This window comes from Pristiophorus japonicus, chromosome 4, assembly GCF_044704955.1.
Source record: "Pristiophorus japonicus isolate sPriJap1 chromosome 4, sPriJap1.hap1, whole genome shotgun sequence".
Classification (NCBI taxonomy): domain Eukaryota; kingdom Metazoa; phylum Chordata; class Chondrichthyes; family Pristiophoridae; genus Pristiophorus; species Pristiophorus japonicus.
In genome coordinates, this window is record NC_091980.1 from 268,503,092 (window position 1) to 268,525,829 (window position 22,738).

The 22,738-nt window shown below is 43.3% G+C and overlaps 1 protein-coding gene across 1 annotated transcript in view; it reads right to left on the reverse strand.

The window, feature by feature from the left end:
* rtn1a (reticulon 1a) overlaps nucleotides 1-22,430 on the reverse strand; it is a 274,924-nt gene extending 252,494 nt beyond the window's left edge. The window contains exon 1 of the mRNA XM_070879452.1: nucleotides 22,180-22,430. Within this exon, the coding sequence (XP_070735553.1) occupies nucleotides 22,180-22,408 (229 nt within the window). The 5' untranslated portion in view covers nucleotides 22,409-22,430. The remainder of the gene's footprint in view (nucleotides 1-22,179) is intronic.
* Nucleotides 22,431-22,738: the final 308 nt, after the last annotated feature.

Below are 22,738 nucleotides of genomic sequence, written 5' to 3' on the forward strand. Positions count from 1 at the left end.
TGACAACTGCTATACCTTTATTGCATGCATCCCTAATTTCTTGTTTGATGCTGTCCCCAACCTCACGACTACTATTTGGTGGCCTGTACACAACTCCCACGAGCGTTTTCTGCCCTTTGGTATTCTGTAGCTCCACCCATATCGATTCCACATCATCCAAGCTAATGTCCTTCCTTACTATATCGTTAATTTCCTCTTTAACCAGCAATGCCACCCCACCTCCTTTTCCTTTTTGTCTATCCTTCCTGAATTTTGAATGCCCCTGGATGTTGAGTTCCCAGCCTTGGTCACCCTGGAGCCATGTCGCCATGATGCCAATTACATCATATCCGTTAACCGCTATCTGCGCAGTTAATTCGTCCACCTTATTACGAATACTCCTCGCATTGAGGCACAGAGCCTTCAGGCTTGTCTTTTTAACACACTTTGCCCCTTTAGAATTTTGCTGTAATGTGGCACTTTTTTGCTTTTTGCCTTGGGGTTCTCTGTCCTCCACTTTTACTTTTCTATCTTTTGCTTCTGCCCCCATTCTACTTCCCTCTGTCTCCCTGCATAGGTTCCCATCCCCCTGCCATATTGTTTAACCATTCCCCAACAGCACGAGCAAACACTCCCAATTGGACATTGGTTCCGGTCCTGCCCAGGTGCAGACTGTCCACTAAGCACCCAAAATTTATTGAAATGAACTAACCTAGCATTATGATGTGAGGTTAGCCTAATGTGCCTTTTTGGGGAAGTGGACAAGATCATTGTGGCACACAGCTAGGTTGGCTACTGCCATGTAAGGAATATAAGGGGGTGAAATTGGTCAAAACGGGTGTTTGCGAATCAGCAGTCGGTTTTACAACTTGTCCATTGGAAAACAAAAGCAGCAGGGAATAAAATGGGCGGTGGATTTGCTGCCACCCGAGAACAATTCCCCCACCTAAACCTTTAATAAGTTCAAGAAATTCACAACTTTTATCCATAACAGTAAGTTGTGCAAGCCCAGACTATGTTATCATAGTTATTTTATTCAGCCCACATTGCCAAAATCATTCATATATATTAATAACTGAACAACATAAACAAATCATGTTGCAAGTTTGATTGATTGCTTTGTCTCTGACGCATAAAGATGTCTCGAACGTGACTCCAGCTAGCTTGGTGTTTCTGGAGCTAAATTTTGGCCGAGCCTGTTTTTCGACACACTTACCGGAGTGGCGCCACTTATGTACATGCCCAGATGCGCCGAAAAAAAATGTTGGAACTTTGGCCGCTGTCTGGCCTCTTCACTGCAGTCGCGCAGCAGGGCCTGTGCTCGAAAATGTGCCGAGACGCCTGCACATGTGCAGTGGTGATTAGTGATGTCCACGCATGCACAGTAGCACTGTGAGTCGGCAATTGGCCATTAAAGAGCTGCTTGTGTCTTCGCAATCGAATTTCTGAGGTAGAAGATCTTGCTTTCTTGTTATTTTATTCATCAATTCACTCAGGGCTTATGTGCTAATGCTCTCGCTCTTAAAGCTAGCTAGGATACAGAGAAAAGCAATGAGATGATTCTCAGATGCAAACAATGCAGAGAGACACAGAGCTGAACTTTGTTTCATTGGAGAAAAAATTAAAAGGGAGAGGGGAGAACATGAATCCTGTCCTTAAAATTCTGAGAAGCACTAATAAGAATATAAGAACAGAAGAAATAGGAACAGGAGTAGGTCATATGGCCCCTCGAGCCTGCTCCGCCATTCAATAAGATCATGGCTGATCTGATCATGGACTCAGCTCCACTTCCTCGTCCGCTCCCCATAACCCTTTATCCTCTTATTGTTTAAAAAACTGGCTCTTTCTGTCTTAAATTTATTCAATGTCCCAGCTTCCACAGCTCTCTGAGGCAGCAAATTCCACAGATTTACAACCCTCAGAAGAAATTTCTCCTCATCTGTTTTAAATGGGCAGCCCCTTATTCTAAGATCATGCCCTCTCGTTCTAGTCTCCCCCATCAGTGGAAACATCCTCTCTGCATCCACCTTGTCAAGCCCTCTCATAATCTTATACGTTTCGATAAGATCACCTCTCATTCTTCTGAATTCCAATGAGTAGAGGCCAACCTCCTCAGCCTTTCCTCATAAGTCAACCCCCTCATCTCTGGAATCAACCTAATGAACCTTCTCTGAACTGCCTCCAAAGCAAGTATATCCTTTTGTAAATATGGAAACCAAAACTGCACGCAGTATTCCAGGTGTGGCCTCACCAATACCTTGTACAGTTGTAGCAAGACTTCCCTGCTTTTATACTCCATCCCCTTTGCAATAAAGGCCAAGATTCCATTGGCCTTCCCGATCACTTGCTGTACCTGCATACTATCCTTTTGTGTTTCATGAACAAGTACCCCTAGGTCCCGCTGTACGGCAGCACTTTGCAATCTTTCTCCATTTAAATAATAACTTGCTCTTTGATTTTTTTTCTGTCAAAGTTCATGACCTCATACGTTCCAACATTATACTCCATCTGCCAAATTTTTGCCCATTCACTTAGTCTGTCAGTGTCTTTTTGCAGATTTGTGGTGTTCTCCTCACACATTGCTTTTCCTCCCTTCTTTGTATTGTCAGCAAACTTGGCTACATTATACTCAGTCCCTTCTTCCAAGTCATTAATATAGATTGTAAATAGTTGGGGTCCTCGCACTGATCCCTGTGGCACCCCACTAGGTACTGGTTGCCAACCAGAGAATGAACCATTTATCCCGACTCTCTGTTTTCTGTTATTTAGCCAATCCTCTATCCATGCTAATATATTACCCCCAACCCCCCAATTATGTGCTATTTATTTGGATTGAACTCTGGACACAGAGAGACTAGAGATTGGAAGTTATTTCCCCCTCCCCCCTTAACTATGTGATCGCACCAGGAGGCCATTCGGCCAGGCAGGAGAACTGATAGAAATCATCGGCAGGCCGGAGCCTCCCGATGCGTTGTCCCGCCCCTAGCCCAGGCCGAGTGGCCTCCTGGTGCATTGTACCACCCCCTAGCCCAGGCCGAGTGGCAATTTGAAGATGAAGGTAGGACATTAATTTTTTATTTCTTATAGAATTGTTCGTAGCTTTTGTTTGCAAACATTGCTAAGGGTAAGGCTTGGTTGGTTTAGGTGCAGGTCCTCTCCGCGTCTCGCCCCATCCAGACCGAATGGGCACCGATGTACCTACCTGCACCAATTTCTTTAACTCTCCACAAGGGTTTTCTCAAGTGGCCACATACGCTGGCCTAAATAGAAATGGAATAACTATTAGCTGGCCAAAGTTGCCGAAATGGGCAGAACTGATGTAGGTGGCTGGTAACGCCCCTTTTTGAGAAAAAAAAAACTAACCTAAAAAAACCTAAGTGAGTTACGCTGGTGAAAATTGATTGGGGAAACTGGGGATTTTTAAGTTACGCCAGAAAAAGCAGGTTACTCAAAAAAAAAAACGGAGCAACTCCTGGCCTATCTCTAGAGCAAATCTATGCAATCAATCTTGAGGGAAGTTTCAGTCTTGTGCTGAAAAGTTTACAAATCCTCCTCACCATATTTGATCCCATCTAAACATTTTTGACATTTATTTATCTTTGTCTCAATTAGATTTCAACTGAATCAAGCAGGGAGGATTAGAGCTGCAAAAACTAAAAACATTTGCTTGCTATTCAAGTTCTTCTTGGCCTTCAAGTAGTTAAATGTACAGATCATTTTCTCCTCTCCAGTAATTTCCAGTCTACCCAATTAATTAGAAAATTCCCAATGCTAATTAATACATTTTGCCACATGGGTACCACCAGCAAGAGGAAGTATTCAATTCCCAAACAGGTTACATGCCTGATTGTACTCATTTAATTCTACTTACAACAGCTAATTTATTGCTGGATAACGAGCATGACTATCTTTATAAAAAATCAGGGGGTGGAAGAGAGCAATCTTCTGGTTTGGGAAGGCTTCAGGCTGCAAGTCAATGGCAAGTTTTTAAAAATTTGTCATGCTCTGAAGAGCTGGTACACAACGAAAATAACCCCCATAGTCACTATTACAGGACAAAATATGGTCTGCGGTATTCCAATTTGCCTAGCTATCCATGACAGACCTGGACCTGTGAAAACTAAATACTAGAAAGATTAAGAGCTCGATTGTCAAGAAGGAATGTAAGAGTTCAGATACCTTTAATCTCTCAAGAAAAATCAGTATCTGTGCCTCTGCTGTAAGGAGACATTAATGGAAGAAATATTTGGCAAGATCCTTAACAAGTGTGTGCCCCAACCTGCCCAATTTTTCAATACTTGTTGCAGACAAGCAATCCAGTGCACTTGGGTGCAGACCCATGAAATTCTCGTCTGTACTCTTCCAGAGATCATTTGGCCAAACCTAACCTCAGTATAACAAAGAATTGTTTTGCTGTGCCAAAATCAGGTTTCTACAAGTGTAGCTGGAGAACTGTGAGGGAGAACGTTGGGTTGGGCCTCGAATGGGTGAAATTTCAGCACACAAAGCAACACAGCAATTGGGAGACCCAAACCACTATCAGGGTTCAGGTCTTATTAACATTCTCTCGGTGAGCTGGGTGCAGCAAATGGTCGACCAGCTACGGCAGATGCTGAGGAGGGGCGCAAGAAAGAGTCATCAGCACACCAGAATATTGTTGTGGGCCCCGAAGCAATCTGACTACTCCTCTTGGCCCCACAAAAACCTCCAAAACTTACCTTTTGGGAGATGCCTCCGGTGGTCCCCAAGGGTGGCAAATACAACTTAGCATTCATTATACTTAGACTTCAAGAATAAATAATAGGAATCAAAATGGCTCCTCGGTTACTCTGAGTAAGCAGTACCGTGCTAAAAATCAATTACCTTTGAGATGACACTATCTTATATTGAACCAGTGGGGGGACTTTAAAAAGCCCAAACAATTGAATTTCTTAGTCTTCTATGAAAATATATAGTTCTGCCCAAAATATTTTTACTTTGCTAAGAACTCCAGAAAATCTAAAGCCAGCTCTACTAGCAGCAGCATTTTATTCTGTAATAGTGATAAAGAAAATAGTGACGTTACTCAACTAGATCCAATATCTGTGGCTCAGATTAGTCCCCTATAAAATTTACATCTAACCTTTACCATTTTAATGGAACACTAAACTCCTGGCCCCATCACACAAAGATCACTTATAAGGATGCATTACCTTAATTTAACATTCGCTTATAGAACAAATATCAAAACATTATGTTGTCTTGCAAGAAAGCTATTTCAAATCATCATCATCATCTCCTTTCAGTTCGACAATGATGGCTATACTTAACCCTTTTAATTTCACAGCACACCCAAGTTATCAACTCAAATTATATTTGCAGTGTTTACAAAACCAACAAGTTAATTGCTTCGCTTATTCACTTTCAGGCAATTTTTAATGCATGGTTAATTTTGCTCCTTCATATTAGTGCTTCTTCATATACTTCATTGCACCTTCTTAGCTTTAAAAATGATTACATTCTGTTAATGCATAAAATCTTAATTTTGTTAGTATAAGATTACATACTGTACCCTTCAAACTTCATTCCATATTAAATTTTACACTTCGCAACTATAGATCAATAGATTAATCTTCAAAAATAGTTTTAATCACTAAAATAAAGAGATCCCTCCACCTCCATAAATGGCTAAGTACAAATGACTAGCCAATTTTATATTATTTTTTAATAATCCAATTCAAACTCAGTTTGAAACTCCAAACTCAGCACAAACTCAATTTTCTCATTGATTCAGGTCAATAATTTATAGATTCTGTTATAACAAGCTTTTGAACATTCTCCTTGGTCTGGAAGACAGTGCTTCATTACAATTTATAATCCATCCTGCACAGGGAATTAGTTACCAACAAACGAACAATGACAGACAGGTAAAGACCATCTGGTCCATCGAGCCTGTCACGCAACTTATACACTCCACCCCACCTGAAATCATGTGATCTCCTGAGAGGCAAAAAAATATTTTTTTAAATCCAGGCCAATTTGGGGGAAAAGATCTGGGAAATTCCTCTCTGACCCACCTAGGCGCTCAAAACTAGTCCAGGAAATCATTCTGGCCCTGAATTTTCTGCAGTACCTACCTTCTGTAAGAGGTGATCTCCGCTAAAGCCAGAAACAAATCCAGCTTTTGCTTGAAGGAATTCAACGAGTTTGCATCCACCACATGAAACGGCAGCTTGTTCCAGTTACTACTCTCTGGGAAAAGAACCAGCGCCTGACGTCTAACCTAGATCTAGCCCTATACAATTTAGATTTGTGACCCCTGGTCCTGCCTAACCTATTTAATTGAAATAAACTGTCAGCTGTCTATTCCCTTCATTATTTTATAAACCTCAATCAGATCCCCGCTAAGTCTATGCTGCTCTAAGGTATAGAGTCCCAACTCTTTTAGCCTATTTTGTTAACTAAGATGCTTTAGACTTGGAATTAGTCTAGTCGCCCTCCTCGGCAACCTTTCCAGTTTCTCAATCACCCACCATGTGAGGAGACCAAAACTGGATACAGTATTCCAAATGCGGCCTGACTAAGGTCTTGTACAAGGACAAAACAATATGTCTCGTCTTATATTCAATTGACCGATGGATACACCCAAACACCCTATTTTCTCTAGCTATTGCTGCACGACATTGCTCATGTACCTTTAAGGATGTATGCAGTAGAATGCCCAAATCCCTTTCTATCTCCACCATCTTTAATGCCTTTCCCTGGAGAGTGTTTGAATGTTGAGCATTTGCCCTGCCCACATGCCCACTGCACTTATCTAAGTTATATATCATTTTCCATACTTGAGCCCATTCTCCCAATACATTAAAGATCTGCCTGAAGCAGATGAGCATCTTCTACAGTTCTAACACTCGCACCGATGTTGGCATCATCTGAAAATTTGCAAATTGTGCCCCCCAACCCCTGAATCCAAATCATTAATAAAAATTGTAAAAAGCAACGGTCCCAACACTGATCCCTGCGGGACACCACTGATGACCGGTTGCCAAACAGATCCAAATCCATCTAAAACTGCTCTTTGCCTGTGTCCTACCAGCCAGTTCTGATCCAACTCAACATATTTCCACTAATTCCAGAAGCTCTGATCTTATAGGAGAAGCCTCTTATGCAAAAGCTTCTTGGAAATCTAAGTAGTCAATATCTACTGGGCTTCCCTCATTCACCAACTTAGTAACTTTTTCAAAAAATACAATTAGATTTGAGAGACATGACCTCTTTTTTTAAATAAAGCCATGTTGGGTGTCCCGAATATGTCCCTCCCTATCCAAGTATTCATATATTGCATTCCTTACGATTCCTTCAAATATCTTACCTATTACTGATGTTATACCAAGTATGTTGCATTTCAAGCTCTCGCATGACCATCTCCAAGTCAACCAGTTTTGAAGAGTTATTATTGGACAATCTTGCTTTATTCAATTACTTTATTTAGAGAACTTCCTTCTTGGGGCCTTTTTTGTTCTATATCTGCATTGGCTAATTCTACTCCCAAATGTAGGAAATCTTTTTGCCAATCTATATTACTTGGTTTCCCATAGACATGCTGTCCACTATACAACATCCTCCCTCACATTGTTACCTCTTGTATTCCCCAGGATCTATCCTTGGCCACCACCTTGTCTCGTCTACATACTGCCTCTTGCCGTCATCATCCAAATACATAGAAATTTACAGCGCAGAAGGAGGCCATTTCAGTCCACGCTAGCTGACAAAGAGCCACACGGCCCTCGGTCAGCAGCCCTGAAGATTACATATAAACTTATGAACAATGAACAATGGCAGACATGTAAAGAGCATCCGGCCCAACCAGTCCGTCCCACACAACTGCGATACTCCATGTATCGCCACATTTACACTCCACCCCACCCAGATTCATGCAATCTCTTGGGAGAGGCAAAAAAAAGATAAAAACCCAGGCCAACTGGGGAAAAAAAATCTGGGAAAATTCCTCTCCGACCCATCTAGGCAATCGAAACTAGTCCAGGAGACCATTCTGGCCATATTAGATTCCCTGAAGTACTTACCATCGTATCTGCACCAGCCAAGAAGTTATCCAATCTAATCCCATTTACCAGCTCTAGGTCTGTAACCCTGTAGATTACAGCACTACAAGTGCCCATCCAAGCATCTTTTAAATGTGGTGAGGGTTTCTGCCTCTACCACCTTTCAAGGCAGTGAGTTCCATACCCCCACAACCCTCTGCGTGAAGAAGCTTCCCCTCAAATCCCCTCTCAAAATTCCACCAATCACCTTAAACCTCTGCCCCCTCGTAATTGACCCCTCCACCAAGGGAAATAGGCCCTTGTCATCCACTATATCCAGGCCCCTCAAAATTTTATATACCTGAATGAGGTCTCCCCTCAGCCTCCTCCGTTCCAAGGAGAACAAACAAACCCAGCTATCCAATCTGTCCTCATAGCTAAGATTCTCCATTCCAGGCAGCATCTTCGTAAATCTCCTCTGCATCCTCTACAGTGAAATCACATCCTTCCTATAATATGGCGACCAGAACTGCACACAGTATTCCAGCTGTGGCCTAACCAGTGTATTATACGATTTAAGCAGAACCTCCCTGCTCTTGTATTCTCTGCCTCTGCCAATAAAGGCAAGCATTCCATATGCCTTCTTAGACATAGACATAGAAAATAGGTGCAGGAGTAGGCCATTCGGCCCTTCGAGCCTGCACCGCCATTCAATGAGTTCATGGCTGAACATGCAACTTCAGTACCCCATTCCTGCTTTCTCGCCATACCCCTTGATCCCCAAGTAGTAAGGACTACATCCAACTCCTTTTTGAATATATTTAGTGAATTGGCCTCAACAACTTTCTGTGGTAGAGAATTCCACAGGTTCACCACTCTCTGGGTGAAGAAGTTTCTCCTCATCTCGGTCCTAAATGGCTTACCCCTTATCCTTAGACTGTGATCCCTGATTCTTAACCACCTTGTCTGCTACTTTCAGGGATCTGTGGACAAGCATTCCAAGGTCCCTTTGTTCATCTAAGTGGCCTACCATTTAATGTATTCCCTTTCCTTCTTAGCCCTCCCCAAGTGCATTACCTCACACTTCTCCAAATTAAATTCCATTTGCTACTGTTCTGTCCATCTGAGCATTAAATTGATATCCTCTTGCAGTCCATGACTTTCCTCTTCATTATCAACCACAGAGCCAATTTTAGTGTCATCTGCAAACTTCTTAATCATATTCTCTGTATTCAAATCTAGATCATTGATGTATACCACAAAAAGCAAGGGACCCAGTACTGAGCCCTGTGGAACCCCACTGGAAACATCCTTCCAGTCACAAAAACATCCATCAGCCATTACCCTTTGTTTCCTACCTCTAAGCCAATTTTGGATCTGACTTGCCACTTTGCCCTGGATTCCATGGGCTTTTACCTTCGTGACCAGTCTGCCATGTGGGACCTTATCAAAAGCTTTGCTAAAGTCCCTATACATGGGGTCAGCTTCCACATGTACCCTGCTCTACCTTTCCACCGCCTGCCTTGACCCCTCCACTGCATCTGTGTTTTCAGAATGACATTCCAAAATCCACTTAGGGATAATTTCCTCCAAACTGAACCTATCGTCTTCGGCCCCCAATACAAACTCCATGGCCACAGTTTCACCTTGAGCAAGACTGTTCACAACCTCACCATCGTAGCTGAGCTTCTGATTCTATATCCTGTCCATTATAAAGACTGCCTATTTCCATCTCCTTATCACCACCCATCACTGCCTGACCTCAGTCCATTATGCCTTTAATCATCTCCAGACTAAATTGTTCCAATGTTCTTCTGGCTGACCTCCCATTGTGGCTTCTGGTTCCCCAACACCCCCAATATAAAATTCTCATCCTTGCGTTTAAATCACTTCATAAACTTGCCACTCCCTATCTCTAATGTTCTACAACCCCTCCTACCTCAGAACTCTGCGCTCCTTCAGCTGTAGCCTCAGCTGTCTACACCCTATGGCCTGAAATTCCTAACCTAATGCTCTCAATTTCTACAACCTCCCTCGCCTACTTTAAAATCCTCCTTTCACCAATCTTCTGCTTAGCCCTCCAAATATCTCCTTTTTTGGCTCGTCATATGTCTGATTACGCTTCATCGAAGCACCTTGGGACATTTTTCTACGTTAAAAGGTTCTAAATAAATGCAAGTTGTTGTAACCCATACACCTTACTATTCGTGCAGGCATTGTGGAGAATACCTATAGAGCCAAGAAAGTTCACTGCATCACTTTCCTCTATACTACATATCTGTCAGGGAGTCCAGATTTTGATTTACTGTGGAAGATAGCCTTCACCAATAGAAATGAATGAAGCAACATCAAACTTGATCAAAAAATGTCATATTCATGCATAACCAGACTTCCAAGTACATTACTACAGTTTTATGAATGCTTGGTTGAGTTCAAAATAGTTCAATTTCATTCCTTCCAAGTGATTCTTACAGCAATGTCTGCTCATTAACATCTAGTATAGGGAAAAACTATTGTATTCTTAAACTCACTGAGCAGGAAGCGTGTAATTTAACTTTAATCACCGTAACATGGAAATGCTTATAACTAGATTTTATCTGCATTAAAACCCGATGTAAATGCTTTGATCTGCTTTTAGCACTGCAGCTTCTCAACAAAGGCAACACAGCAATAATCCACTGCACAAAATCACCAAGGAACATGCTAGAAAAGACAGAATATGAAAGTAATCCAAATATAAATCTTTCTATTTTGTATCACAAGACTTCATGATGAATCAGTAAATAGCAAGGTCAATTGCCCTGGGCAACAAATGTTTCAATACATGTTTCAATGCATGAAACACAAAAGAATAGTATGCAGGTACAGCAAGTGATCAGGAAGGCAAATGGTATCTTGGCCTTTATTGCAAAGGGGATGGAGTATAGAAGCAGTGAAGTCTTACTGCAGCTACATAAGGTATTGGTGAGGCCACACCTAGAATACTGCGTGCAGTTTTGGTTTCCATATTTACGAAAGGATATACTTGCTTTGGAGGCAGTTCAGAGAAGGTTCACTAGGTTGATTCCGGGGATGAGGGAGTTGACTTATGTGGAAAGGTTGAGTAGGTTGGGCCTCTACTCACTGGAATTCAGAAGAATGAGAGGTGATCTTATCGAAACGTATAAGATTATGAGGGGGCTTGACAAGGTGAATGCAGAGAGGATGTTTCCACTAATGGGGGAAGACTAGAACTAGAGGACATGATCTTAGAATAAGGGGCCATCCATTTAAAACAGAGATGAGAAGAAATTTCCTCTCAGAAGGTTGTAAATCTGTGGAATTCACTACCTCAGAGAGCTGTGGAAGCTGGGACACTGAATAAATTTAAGACAGAAATAGACAGTTTCTTAAACGATAAGGGGATAAGGGGTTATGGGGAGCGGACGGGGAAGTGGAGCTGAGTCCATGATCAGATCAGCCATGATCTTATTGAATGGCGGAGCAGGCTTGAGGGGCCATATGGCCTACTCCTGTTCCTATTTCTTATGTTTATGTTTATGTTTAATCATTGGTGAAAAACTGAATACTCTTAAGTATTGTACAGTACTGTCAACACAATGTTAACATCCACTGTATCTAAAGCCCTATGCCCAAATAAATATTGCATATAGCAGTATCCAAAATCAACATTAGTGCATTCATAAAACAGCGTGAAAGGTTCATAAATTGTTTGCGTTTGTATCCCTACCTACACTGCTGAAGTTCTCACAATGTTTCAGCATACATTAACAAATTTCACAACATCTACCATAGAAACATGCAACATTCGGCCATTCAAATATAGATGTTTTTGTTTCCGCCTTGAAAGGCTGAATGATGAACCTGAGGGCAAAGAATAGGCAAAATGATTTAAATAACATCACTGTTGCCTTATTCTAGGATTACGGCCAAAATCCAAATGACATTTTCTGGTTGTCTCTACTATTAACGTAACATAAAATATCTATTTTGCTCGTATAAAGAACTTTCAACATTGTACGCTGGGAGCTTCTCGGTTTACATGGATTTGTCTACGTAACTAACATCCCAATAGTGGATAATCAAGGGGCCATAGGGAGGGAGGAACTTAATACAATCACTATCACTAAAAAAGTAGTACTAGGTAAAATAATGAGACTAAAGGCAGACAAGTCCCCTGGACCTGATGGCTTCCATCCTAGGGTCTTAAAAGAAGTGGCTGTAGATATAGTGGATGCATTGGTTGTAATCTACCAAAATTCCCTGGATTCTGGGGAGGTCCCAGCGGATTGTAAAACCGCAAATTTAACATCCCTATTTAAAAAAGGAGGCAGACAGAAAGCTGGAAACTATAGACCAGTTAGCCTAACATCCATCGTTGGCAAAATGCTGGAGTCCATTATTAAGGAAGCAGTCGCAGGACATTTGGAAAAGCATGATTCAATCAAGCAGAGTCAACATGGTTTTATGAAAGGAAAATCATGTTTGACAAATTTGCTGGAGTTCTTTGAGGCTTTAACAAGTAGGGTGGATAAGGGGGAACTAGTAGATGTGGTGTATTTGGATTTCCAGAAGGCATTTGATAAGGTGCCACATAAAAGGTTACTGCACAAGATAAAAGTTTACGGGATTGGAAGTAATATATTAGCATGGATAAAGGATTCGCTAATTAACAAAAAACAAAGAGTCATCAAGATAAATGGGTCATTTTGCGGTTGGCAAACAGTAACTAGTAGGGTAAACACAAGAAATAGGAGCAGGAATAGGCCATTTGTCCCCTCAAGCCTGCTCCGCCATTTAATAAGCTCATGGCTGATCTGATCATGGACTCAGCTCCACGTCCCTGCCTGCTCCCCATAACCCTTTATTCCCTTAGTGCTCAAAAATCTGTCTATCTCCGCCTTAAATATATTCAATGACCCAGTCTCCACAGTTCCCTAGGGCAGAGAATTCCACAGATTTACAACCCTCTGAGAGAAGAAATTCCTCCTCATCTCAGTTTTAAATGGACAGCCCATTATTCAGAGATGATGCCCCCTAGTTTTAGTTTCCTCTACGAGTGGAAATATCCTCTCTGGATCCATCTTCTCCAGCCCTCTCATTATCTTATATGTTTCGATAAGATCACCTCATTCTTCTGAAGGCAACCTATCTTCATAAGTCAACCCCCTCATCTCCGGAAGCAATCTAGTGAACCTTCTCTGAACAGCCTTCAATGCAAGTATATCCTTTCTTGAATACGGAGTCCAAAACTGCACGCAGTACTCCAGGTGTGGCCCCACCAATACCCAGGACTTCTCTGCTTTTATACTCTATACCCCTTGCAAGAAAGGCCATCATTCCATTTGCCTCCCTGCTTATTTGCTGTACCTGCATACCAACTTTTTGTGTTTCATGCACAAGGACTCCCAGGTCCCTCTGTACTGCAACACTTTGCAATTTTTCTCCATTTAAATTATAATTTGCTTTTCTATTTTTTCTGCCAAAGTGGATAACCTCATATTTTCCCACATTATACTCCATCTGCCAAATTTTTGCCCACTCACTTAGCCTGTCTTTATTCCTTTGCAGAATTGCTGTGTCCTCTTCACAATTTGCTTTCCCACCCATCTTTGTATCATCACCAACTTGGTTACATTACACTCGGTCCCTTCATCCAAGTCATTAATATAGATTGTAAATAGTTTAGGTCCCAGCACGGATCCCTGTGGCACCCCACGAGTTACTGTTTGCCAATTGGAAAATTACCCATTTATCCCATTCTGTTTTCTGTTAGTTAGCCAATCCTCAATCCATGCTTATATATTTCCCCCAACCCCGTGAACTTTTATCTTGTGCAATAACCTTTTATGTGGCACCTTATCGAATGCCTTCTGGAAATCCAAATACACCACATCCACTGGTTCCCCTTTATCCACCCTGCTCGTTACAGCCTCGAAGAACTCCAGCAAATTTGTCAAACATGATTTCCCTTTCATAACACCATGCTGAGTCTGCTTGATTGAATTATGCTTTTCCAAATGTCCTGCTGCTGCTTCCTTAATAATGGATTCCAGCATTTTCCCAATGACAGATGTTATGTTAACTGGTCTACAGTTTCCTGCTTTCTGTCTGCCTCCTTTTTTTTTTAAATAGGGGCCTTACATTTGCGGTTTTCCAATCTGCTGGGACCTCCTCAGAATCCAGGGAATTTTGGCAGATTACAACCAATGCATCCACTATCTCTGCAGCCACTTCTTTTAGGACCCTAGGATGCAAGCCATCAGGTCCAACTTTAGTCCCATTATTTTACCGAGTACCACTTCTTTAGTGATAGTGATTGTACTACGTTCTCCACTCCAAATAGCCCCTTTATTATCCCCTATTGGGATGTTTTTCGTGTCTTCTCCTGTGAAGACAGATACAAAATATTTGTTCAAAGTCTCTGCCATTTCCCTGTGGCCCATTATTAATTCCCCAGTCTCATCATCTATGGGATCAATATTTTCTTTAGCCACTCTTGTCCTTTTTATGTACCTGTAGAAACTCTTACTATCTGTTTTTATATTTCGTTAAGTTTACTTTCATAATCTATCATTCTGGGCCTGTATTCACTGGCATTCGATAAGGTGCCACACAAAAGATTACTGCAGAAGATAAAGGTACGCAGAGTCAGAGGAAATGTATTAGCATGGATAGAGAATTGGCTGGCTAACAGAAAGCAGAGAGTCGGGATCAATGGGTCCTTTTCGGGTTGGAAATCGGTGGTTAGTGGTGTGCACAGGGATCGGTGCTGGGACCACAACTCTTTACAATATACATAGATGACCTGGAAGAGGGGACAGAGTGTAGTGTAACAAAATTTGCAGATGACACAAAGATCAGTGGGAAAGCGGGTTGTGTAGAAGACACAGAGAGGCTGCAAAGAGATTTAGATAGGTTAAGCGAATGGGCTAAGGTTTGGCAGATGGAATACAATGTTGGAAAATGTGATGTCATCCACCTTGGAAAAAAAAACAGTAAAAGGGAATATTATTTGAATGGGGAGAAATTACAACATGCTGCAGTGCAGAGGGACCTGGGGGTCCTTGTGCATGAAACTCTTTTGAGTTAACCTGCAAAAACATAAAACATTAAAACCATGCCACCCGACCTGGGTGACACAGCAGACATTTTCAAGGCCCCTTTTTTTTTTTGGTTTTTGGTTTTTTTTTTGGGGCGCTAAAATCAAATTTTTCCAGTGCCCCCTATAAAAGGGGAGGGGGACACTAAAAGCACCGGCAATGAAAACAAATTAAACTTTAAAACGTAAAATCAAATTAAAATTTGGTTGCCGGGTGTGATGATGCACTCCAGTCCCTCCGGTGCCCACCTCTCGCGGAAGGCCGCGAGCGTACCGGTGGACACCGCGTGCTCCATCTCCAAGGACACCCTGGACCGGATGTAAGAGCGGAAGAGAGGCAGGCAGTCAGGTTGAACGACCCCCTCGACCGCCCGCTGCCTGGACCGGCTGATGGCACCCTTGGCCGTGCCCAGGAGCAGTCTTACGAGGAGGCCCTCGGACCTACCCGCTCCCCTCCGCACAGGGTGCCCAAAGATCAGGAGAGTGGGACTGAAGTGCAGCCAGAATTTCAGGAGCAGCCCCTTCAAATAATGGAACAGGGGCTGCAACCTTGTGCACTCAATAAAAACATGGAACACGGACTCCTCCAGACCGCAGAAATTGCAGGCGGCCTGGGAGTCCGTGAACCGGCTTAAAAATTTGTTGCACGGCACTGCTCCGTGCACCACCCTCCAGGCCAAGTCCCCGATGAATAGTGGGAGGACGCCTGCGTAGAGTGCCCTCCATCGGGGACCCCCGCCTCCTCCGGACGGCAAGATGGTACGCCATGGCGTGTCCGGACGGCCGGCGAGGATGGCAAAGTTGAGGGTGTGCAGGAGCAGCCCGTACAGGAAACCCCTCCGCGCGGAACTGAAAGGCACGGAGGGGATTTCCCCGAGGCGGCTCAAGTTGTGAGGCGCCGGCCCCCGAGGGAGGTTCCGGGGTTTGGCGCCGATGAGGAATTCCGTCCGGACGGGGGTCAGTTCGGACGGGATCTCCCCACGTGCTTGAGCCTCCTCGATGCACCTAACTTAGTCAGGGCCCAGAGCTGTTTTTAGCGACTCGATGGCATCGGCCGCGTGGCGGACGTTGGCAGAATTTAGGCGCCGCGCCAGCGTGTCTGGCGCCATCCAGCCCGCTCCTCCGCCATCGAGCAGGTCCCTGACCCTGGTCACCTCACCAGCCACAGCCCTCTCTTCCGACCGCCACATAAAACCTCGGCCGTGGAGGTACGGATTCCCGAGCAGCGGTTCCTGCAGGACGGCCGCCACTCCAGCCGGCGGAGAGCTGCGCTTGGTGGAGACTTTGTTCCAGACCCTGATGAGTTCCCTGTAAAAGACAGGCAGCTCCCGGAGGGCGGTCCTGGCACCCCCCAAGTTCACAAACAGGAGCTGCGTGTCATAATTGAGGTCGAGCTGCTGGCGGAAGAAATACCTCGCCAGAGCACACCACCTAGGAGGGGGCTCGACATAAAGGTATCTCTGCAGGGTCTGAAGACGGAAAGTCGCGAGCTGGGCGCTGACGCACACCAACGACTGACCGCCCTCCTCAAGCGGGAGACTCAGGACCGCGGCAGAGACCCAGTGCTTCCTGTTGTTCCAGAAGAAGTCCACCAGCTTCTTCTGTATCTTGGCGACAAATGCAGGGGGAGGGGTCAAAGTGACCAGCCGGTACCACAACATTGCGGCCACCAGCTGGTTTATGACTAGCGCTCGACCCCTGTAGGACAGCACTCGGAGCAGTCCTGTCCAGCGCCCTAGGCGAGCGGCGACCTTGGCCTCCAGCTCCTGCCAGTTCGCCGGCCAGGCTCCCTCGTCGGGGCTAAGGTAGACTCCCAGATAGAGGAGATGGGTCGTGCTCCAGGCAAAAGGCCTGAGCTCCTCCGGCAGGGAGTCCACCCGCCACTGACCCACCAGGAGTCCGGAACATTTCTCCCAGTTGATCCTGGCGGAGGACGCGGCCGAGTAAATCTCCTGGCACTCACGCATCCTCCGCAGGTCAGCGGGATCCTCTACCGCGAGGAGCACGTCATCGGCGTAAGCCGAGAGGACGACCTCCACGCCCGGCCCTTGCAGAGCCAATCCCGTCGACCTCGTCCGCAAGAGGCGCAGGAAAGGCTCCATGTCCTTGTGCATGAATCCCAAAAAAAAAATTTGTTTGCAGGTGCAGCAGGTAATCAGGAAGGCGAATGGAATGTTGGCCTTCATTGCGAGAAGGATGGAGTACAAAAGCAGGGAGGTCCTGCTGCAACTGTATAGGGTATTGGTGAGGCCACACCTGGAGTACTGCGTGCAGTTTTGGTCACCTTACTTAAGGAAGGATATACTAGCTTTGGAGGGGGTACAGAGACGATTCACTAGGCTGATTTCGGAGCTGAGGGGGTTACCTTATGATGATAGATTGAGTAGACTGGGTCTTTACTCGTTGGAGTTCAGAAGATTGAGGGGTGATCTTATAGAAACATTTAAAATAATGAAAGGGATAGACAAGATAGAGGCAGAGAGGTTGTTTCCACTGATCGGGGAGACTAGAACTAGGGGGCACAGCCTCAAAATACGGGGGAGCCAATTTAAAACCGAGTTGAGAAGGAATTTCTTCTCCCAGAGGGTTGTGAATCTGTGTAATTCTCTGCCCAAGGAAGCACTTGAGGCTAGCTCATTGAATGTATTCAAATCACAGATAGATAGATAGATTTTTAACCAATAAGGGAATTAAGGGTTACGGGCAGTGGGCGGGTAAGTGGAGCTGAGTCCACGGCCAGATCAGCCATGATCTTGTTGAATGGCGGAGCAGGCTCGAGGGGATAGATGGCCTACTCCTGTTCCATGTTCTTATGTTCTTATGTTATGTTCAGAAGGATGAGAGGGGATCTCATAGAAACATTCTGACAGGACTGGACAGGTTAGATGCAGGAAGAATGTTCCTGATATTGGGGAAGCCCAGAACCAGGCGACATGGTCTAAGGATAAGGGGTAAGCCATTTAGGACTGAGATGAGGAGAAACTTCTTCACCCACAGTGTTGTTAACCTGTGGAATTCCCTACCGCAGAGAGTTGTAGATGCCAATTCATTGGATATATTCGAGAGAGAGTTTGATATGGCTCTTATGGCTCAAGGGATCAAGAGGTATGGAGAGAAAGCAGGAAAGGGGTATTGAGGTGAATGATCAGCCATGATCTTATTGAATGGTGGTGCAGGCTCGGAGGGCCGAATGGCCTACTCCTGCACCTATTTTCTATGTTTCTATCCCTCGCTATTATTTTTTTAGCCATTCTTTGCTGGCTTTTAAAAGTTTCCCGTTCCTCTGGCCTCCAACTAGTCTTGGCCACATTGTATGCTCTTGTTTTCAATTTGACACCATCCCTTATTTCCTTAGTTAACCATGGATGGTTAGCCCTTCTCTTATAGCCTTTCCTTCTCATTGGAATATATTTTTGTTGAGTTATGAAATATCTCCTTAAATGTCTGCCACTGCTCATCAACCGTCCCACTCTGTAATCTATTTTCCCAGTCCATTTTAGCCAACTCTGCCTTCATAACTTTGGTAGTCTCCTTTATTTAAGCTTGGGACACTGGTTACAGATCCAACTTTCTCACCCTCGAACAGTATTTGAAATTCAACCACGTTATGGTCACTCATTCCTAGAGGTTCCTTTACTAGAAGATTATTTATTAATCCTGTCTCATTACACAATACCAGATCTAAGATAGCCTGCTCCCTGGTTGGTACTGCAACGTACTGTTCAAGGAAACTATCCCAGATACACTCTATGAACTCTTCCTCAAGGCTACCCTGGCCAACTTGCTTTGTCCAATCAATGTGAAGGTTAAAATCGCCCATCATTATTGTTGTTCCTTTTTTACAAGCCTCCATTATTTCTTGATTTATACTCCGTCCAACAGATTTATTAGGGGGCCTATAGACTACGCCCACCAGCGACCTTTTCCCCTTATTATTCCTTATTTCCACGCAAACTAATTCAACATCTTGATCTTCTGAGCCAATATCGTTTCTCACTAATGCACTAACCTTATCCTTTATTAACAGAGCTACCCCACCTCCTTTTCCTTTGTCTGTCTGTCCTTACGAATTGTCAAATACCCTTGAATATTTAGTTCCCAGCCTTGGTCGCCTGGGAACCACGTTTCTGTAATGGCCATCAGATCACACCCATTGGTATCTATTTGTGCTGTCAGCTCATCTATTTTGTTACGGGTGCCAAAAGGATCGATGCTGGGGCCTCAACTATTTATAATCTATATTAATAACTTGGATGAAGGGACCGAGTGTAATGTAGCCAAGTTTGCCGATGATACAAAGATGGGTGGGAGAGCAAAATGTGAGGAGGACGCAAGAAATCTGCAAAGAGATATAGACAGGCTAAGTGAGTGGGAAAAAAATTGGCAGATGGAATATAATGTGGGAAAATGTGAGGTTATGCACTTTGGCAGAAAAAAAATAGAAAAGCAAATTATAATTTAAATGGAGAAAAATTGCAAAGTGCTTCATTACAGAGGGACCTGGGGGTCCTTGTGCATGAAACACAAAAAGTTAGTATGCAGGTACAGCAAGTAATCAGGATGGCAAATGGAATGCTGGCCTTTATTGCAAGGGGGATGGAGTATAAAAGCAGAGAAGTCCTGCTACAACTGTACAGGGTATTGGTAAGGCCACATCTAAAGTACTGCATAGAGTTTTGGTCTCCATATTTAAGGAAGGATATACTTGCATTGGAGGCTGTTCAGAGAATGTTCACTAGATTGCTTCCGGAGATGAGGGAGTTGACTTATGAAGCTCGGTTGGGCCTATACTCATTGGAGTTCAGAAGAATGAGAGGTGATCTTATTGAAATATAAGATAATGAAGGGGCTCAACAAGGTGGATGCAGAAAGGATATTTCCACTCATAGGGAAACTAAAACTAGGGGACATAGTCTCAGAATAAGAGGCCACACATTTAAAACTGAGATGAGGAGGAATTTCTTCTCAGAGGGTAGTAAATCTGTGGAATTCTCTGCCCCAGAGAGCTGTGGAGGCTAGGCCATTGAATATATTTAAGGCAGAGATAGACAGATTTTTGAGCACTAAGGGAATAAAGTGTTATGGGGAGCGAGCAGTGAAGTGGAGCCGAGTCCATGATCTTATTAAAGGGCGGAGCAGGCTCGAGGAGCCAAATGGCCTACTCCTGCTCCTATTTGTGTCTTATGTTCTTATAAATTAAATCGCAAGATAGACACAGATGAGAAAGATCATTTGTCCCTTCTTAGCCCATCAATCTTGAAAGACCCTACAGTTCCACCATCATGGAATCCAACATTTACTCATGATTCCAGGGCTTGTGCCGCCGATATCTTATCCATAAAATGTTTTTAATATCATTCTGTCTGAAAAACATCCTGACACAAGACCTATGTTTACCTTTTACTAGTTTAACAGGTGTCTGATTGTCCTAATATCATGGTATAATTTGAAGTAGTGTTTGCAATCTACCTTTACTGTACAATTACAACATTTATATATCTCGAAGATCTTCATTTAGGGCTGAATAGCCAAGGGCTATCAGCTTTGTGGATTTTCTCTGAACCACCTCCAGGGCTTGACTAGAACTGGCTGACCACAGCACTATATAGTCTGACTATGATATCTTCTGACTTCTTGACTGGACAGTTTAGAATTCTATTTACTTCGATTGCTGCTCCAGTCATGTTCAGTGTCAAGATTATTAAATCTCCTAGATCTCTTAACTATTTTACCACTTAGGAAGTACTTTAATTCTCCATTTTTCCTTCCTATATTCAGCTCCTTACACTTGTGTGTATTAAATTTCAGCTGCCATTGTCCCACCTGCTTACATATTTTGATTAATGCTTTCCTGAACTGCCTCCTCTGTATCAGCTGCCGAGGTTGGTACCATCTGCAAATTTGACTAATTTGCACTGAGCTTCTAAATCCAAGTCTTAATATAAATTTGAAATAGTAGCAACACCAATTCCTGGATTACTCCACTAGCACTTACCTCTAATGAATAATCACTGCTTTCTACCCTGCACCAATTCCTTACCTATTTGCACGTTTTTCCCTTTAAGTTTTATTAGTAGCTTTTGTGTGTAACTTTGTCACATTTTTCTTGGAAGACAAGGTATATCACATCATAGGGCTTTCCAATCTGGAATTGGAAAAATGATCTCTAATGTATTTTTCTCAAAATAAAGCCAGTCAAATAGAATCTTCTACTTCTGAAACTATATTGGCTGCAGTTTACTAAATTATAAAATGCACTTAACTGAAAATGCTGAAGTGTACACATTTGGTGCCAATTTCAGTTTGTTTTCTTACTGAGCCACAACAATCAAAAACCAGAACATGGCATTTTGTGAACAATGAATCTTTAAAAGTTTGCATTCCCAATCACTTGTGGGATTCATTTGACACTTCAAATATTCATCCATAGTTTCCCAACTAACATGATAGAACAAAGGACTCCCCCACTAATTAATGTGCGACTTTAACTTTATAAATAGCTGATATTGTACTTTTTACTCTCTAATCCTACAGAGCCAAAATGTCATGTTCAAAGCAGCAATAAATTCCAAAAAACAACTTTACACTAATGGCTGAATTTCAAACATTCTACATCTAAACAAAAGATTAAAATCCCACTATTTAATTAACTCCTGTGCTGCCAGTAATACTATAGACATTCGTCAGATGCGGCAACTTAACTCATGTTTGGAACAAGTTTTAAAGTCTACTTCAGTCTGTTCTGAAAATCCGACTGAAGGATAAAAGCCAACATTTTTTAACAAAGAATCCAGTGAAGCCATGCCAAGTTCTTCACAGAGGGGGGCAAATAAAGCGTCTGCAATATTAAAACCCATAAATATTGCATTCTATGTATTCGCAATTTCAGAAGCCAATGCTTCAAACAGAATTAGCATGAATTAAAGTACTATTTAGCTTATTCACTGCATTTAAAAGCGCGCTGAACAACCTCTGATTATAAATCTTAAGTGAGATTCACTCAACGAGCGCGCCTTGTTCTTAATGTGATTTCCAAAGCATCTCTGCAGTCGGCGCGCGTTCCCAACCCCCCCTTACCTGCGGATGCAGTTGCCATGGTAACAGGCTGTCCCCTGGAGTCTGGTACAAGCGGCTGCTTCACCTCGGCTCGCCGGCTCTCGGCTGCTGCAGCTGCATCCCCGCCAGCAATAGCCGCCCCCGCCTGCAAACTGCCACCGATACCACGACCACGGTCCGTCTGCTCAGGGTCCTCTCCTTCGCTCCACTCTCCCTTTGCAAACGACTGGACGAAAGGATTGTTCGCCATGATGGGTGGATGGATTGCGAGGAGATGCGTGTTTTTAAAAAAGAACTTGGTCTCTTTGTGCAACTGTTTTCACTCCTACTCCCCGCCTCTCACTCTGTACGCATGTGAAAATGGCTTGTTAGGTTCAGTGTTTCTACCCTGACGTCACATGTGGGAGGATGAACTAAAAGATTGAGATGGCTGATGGGAATCATTCCGATTACAACTCAATGTAAATATTTATACACTGGAAATAAATCAATAAAATGATCATTTTGCCAAGATTTTAAAAACATTTTTGAAACATTAAAAGTGTTAACTATTTCTAAAATGTTATAAACGTATAATTAC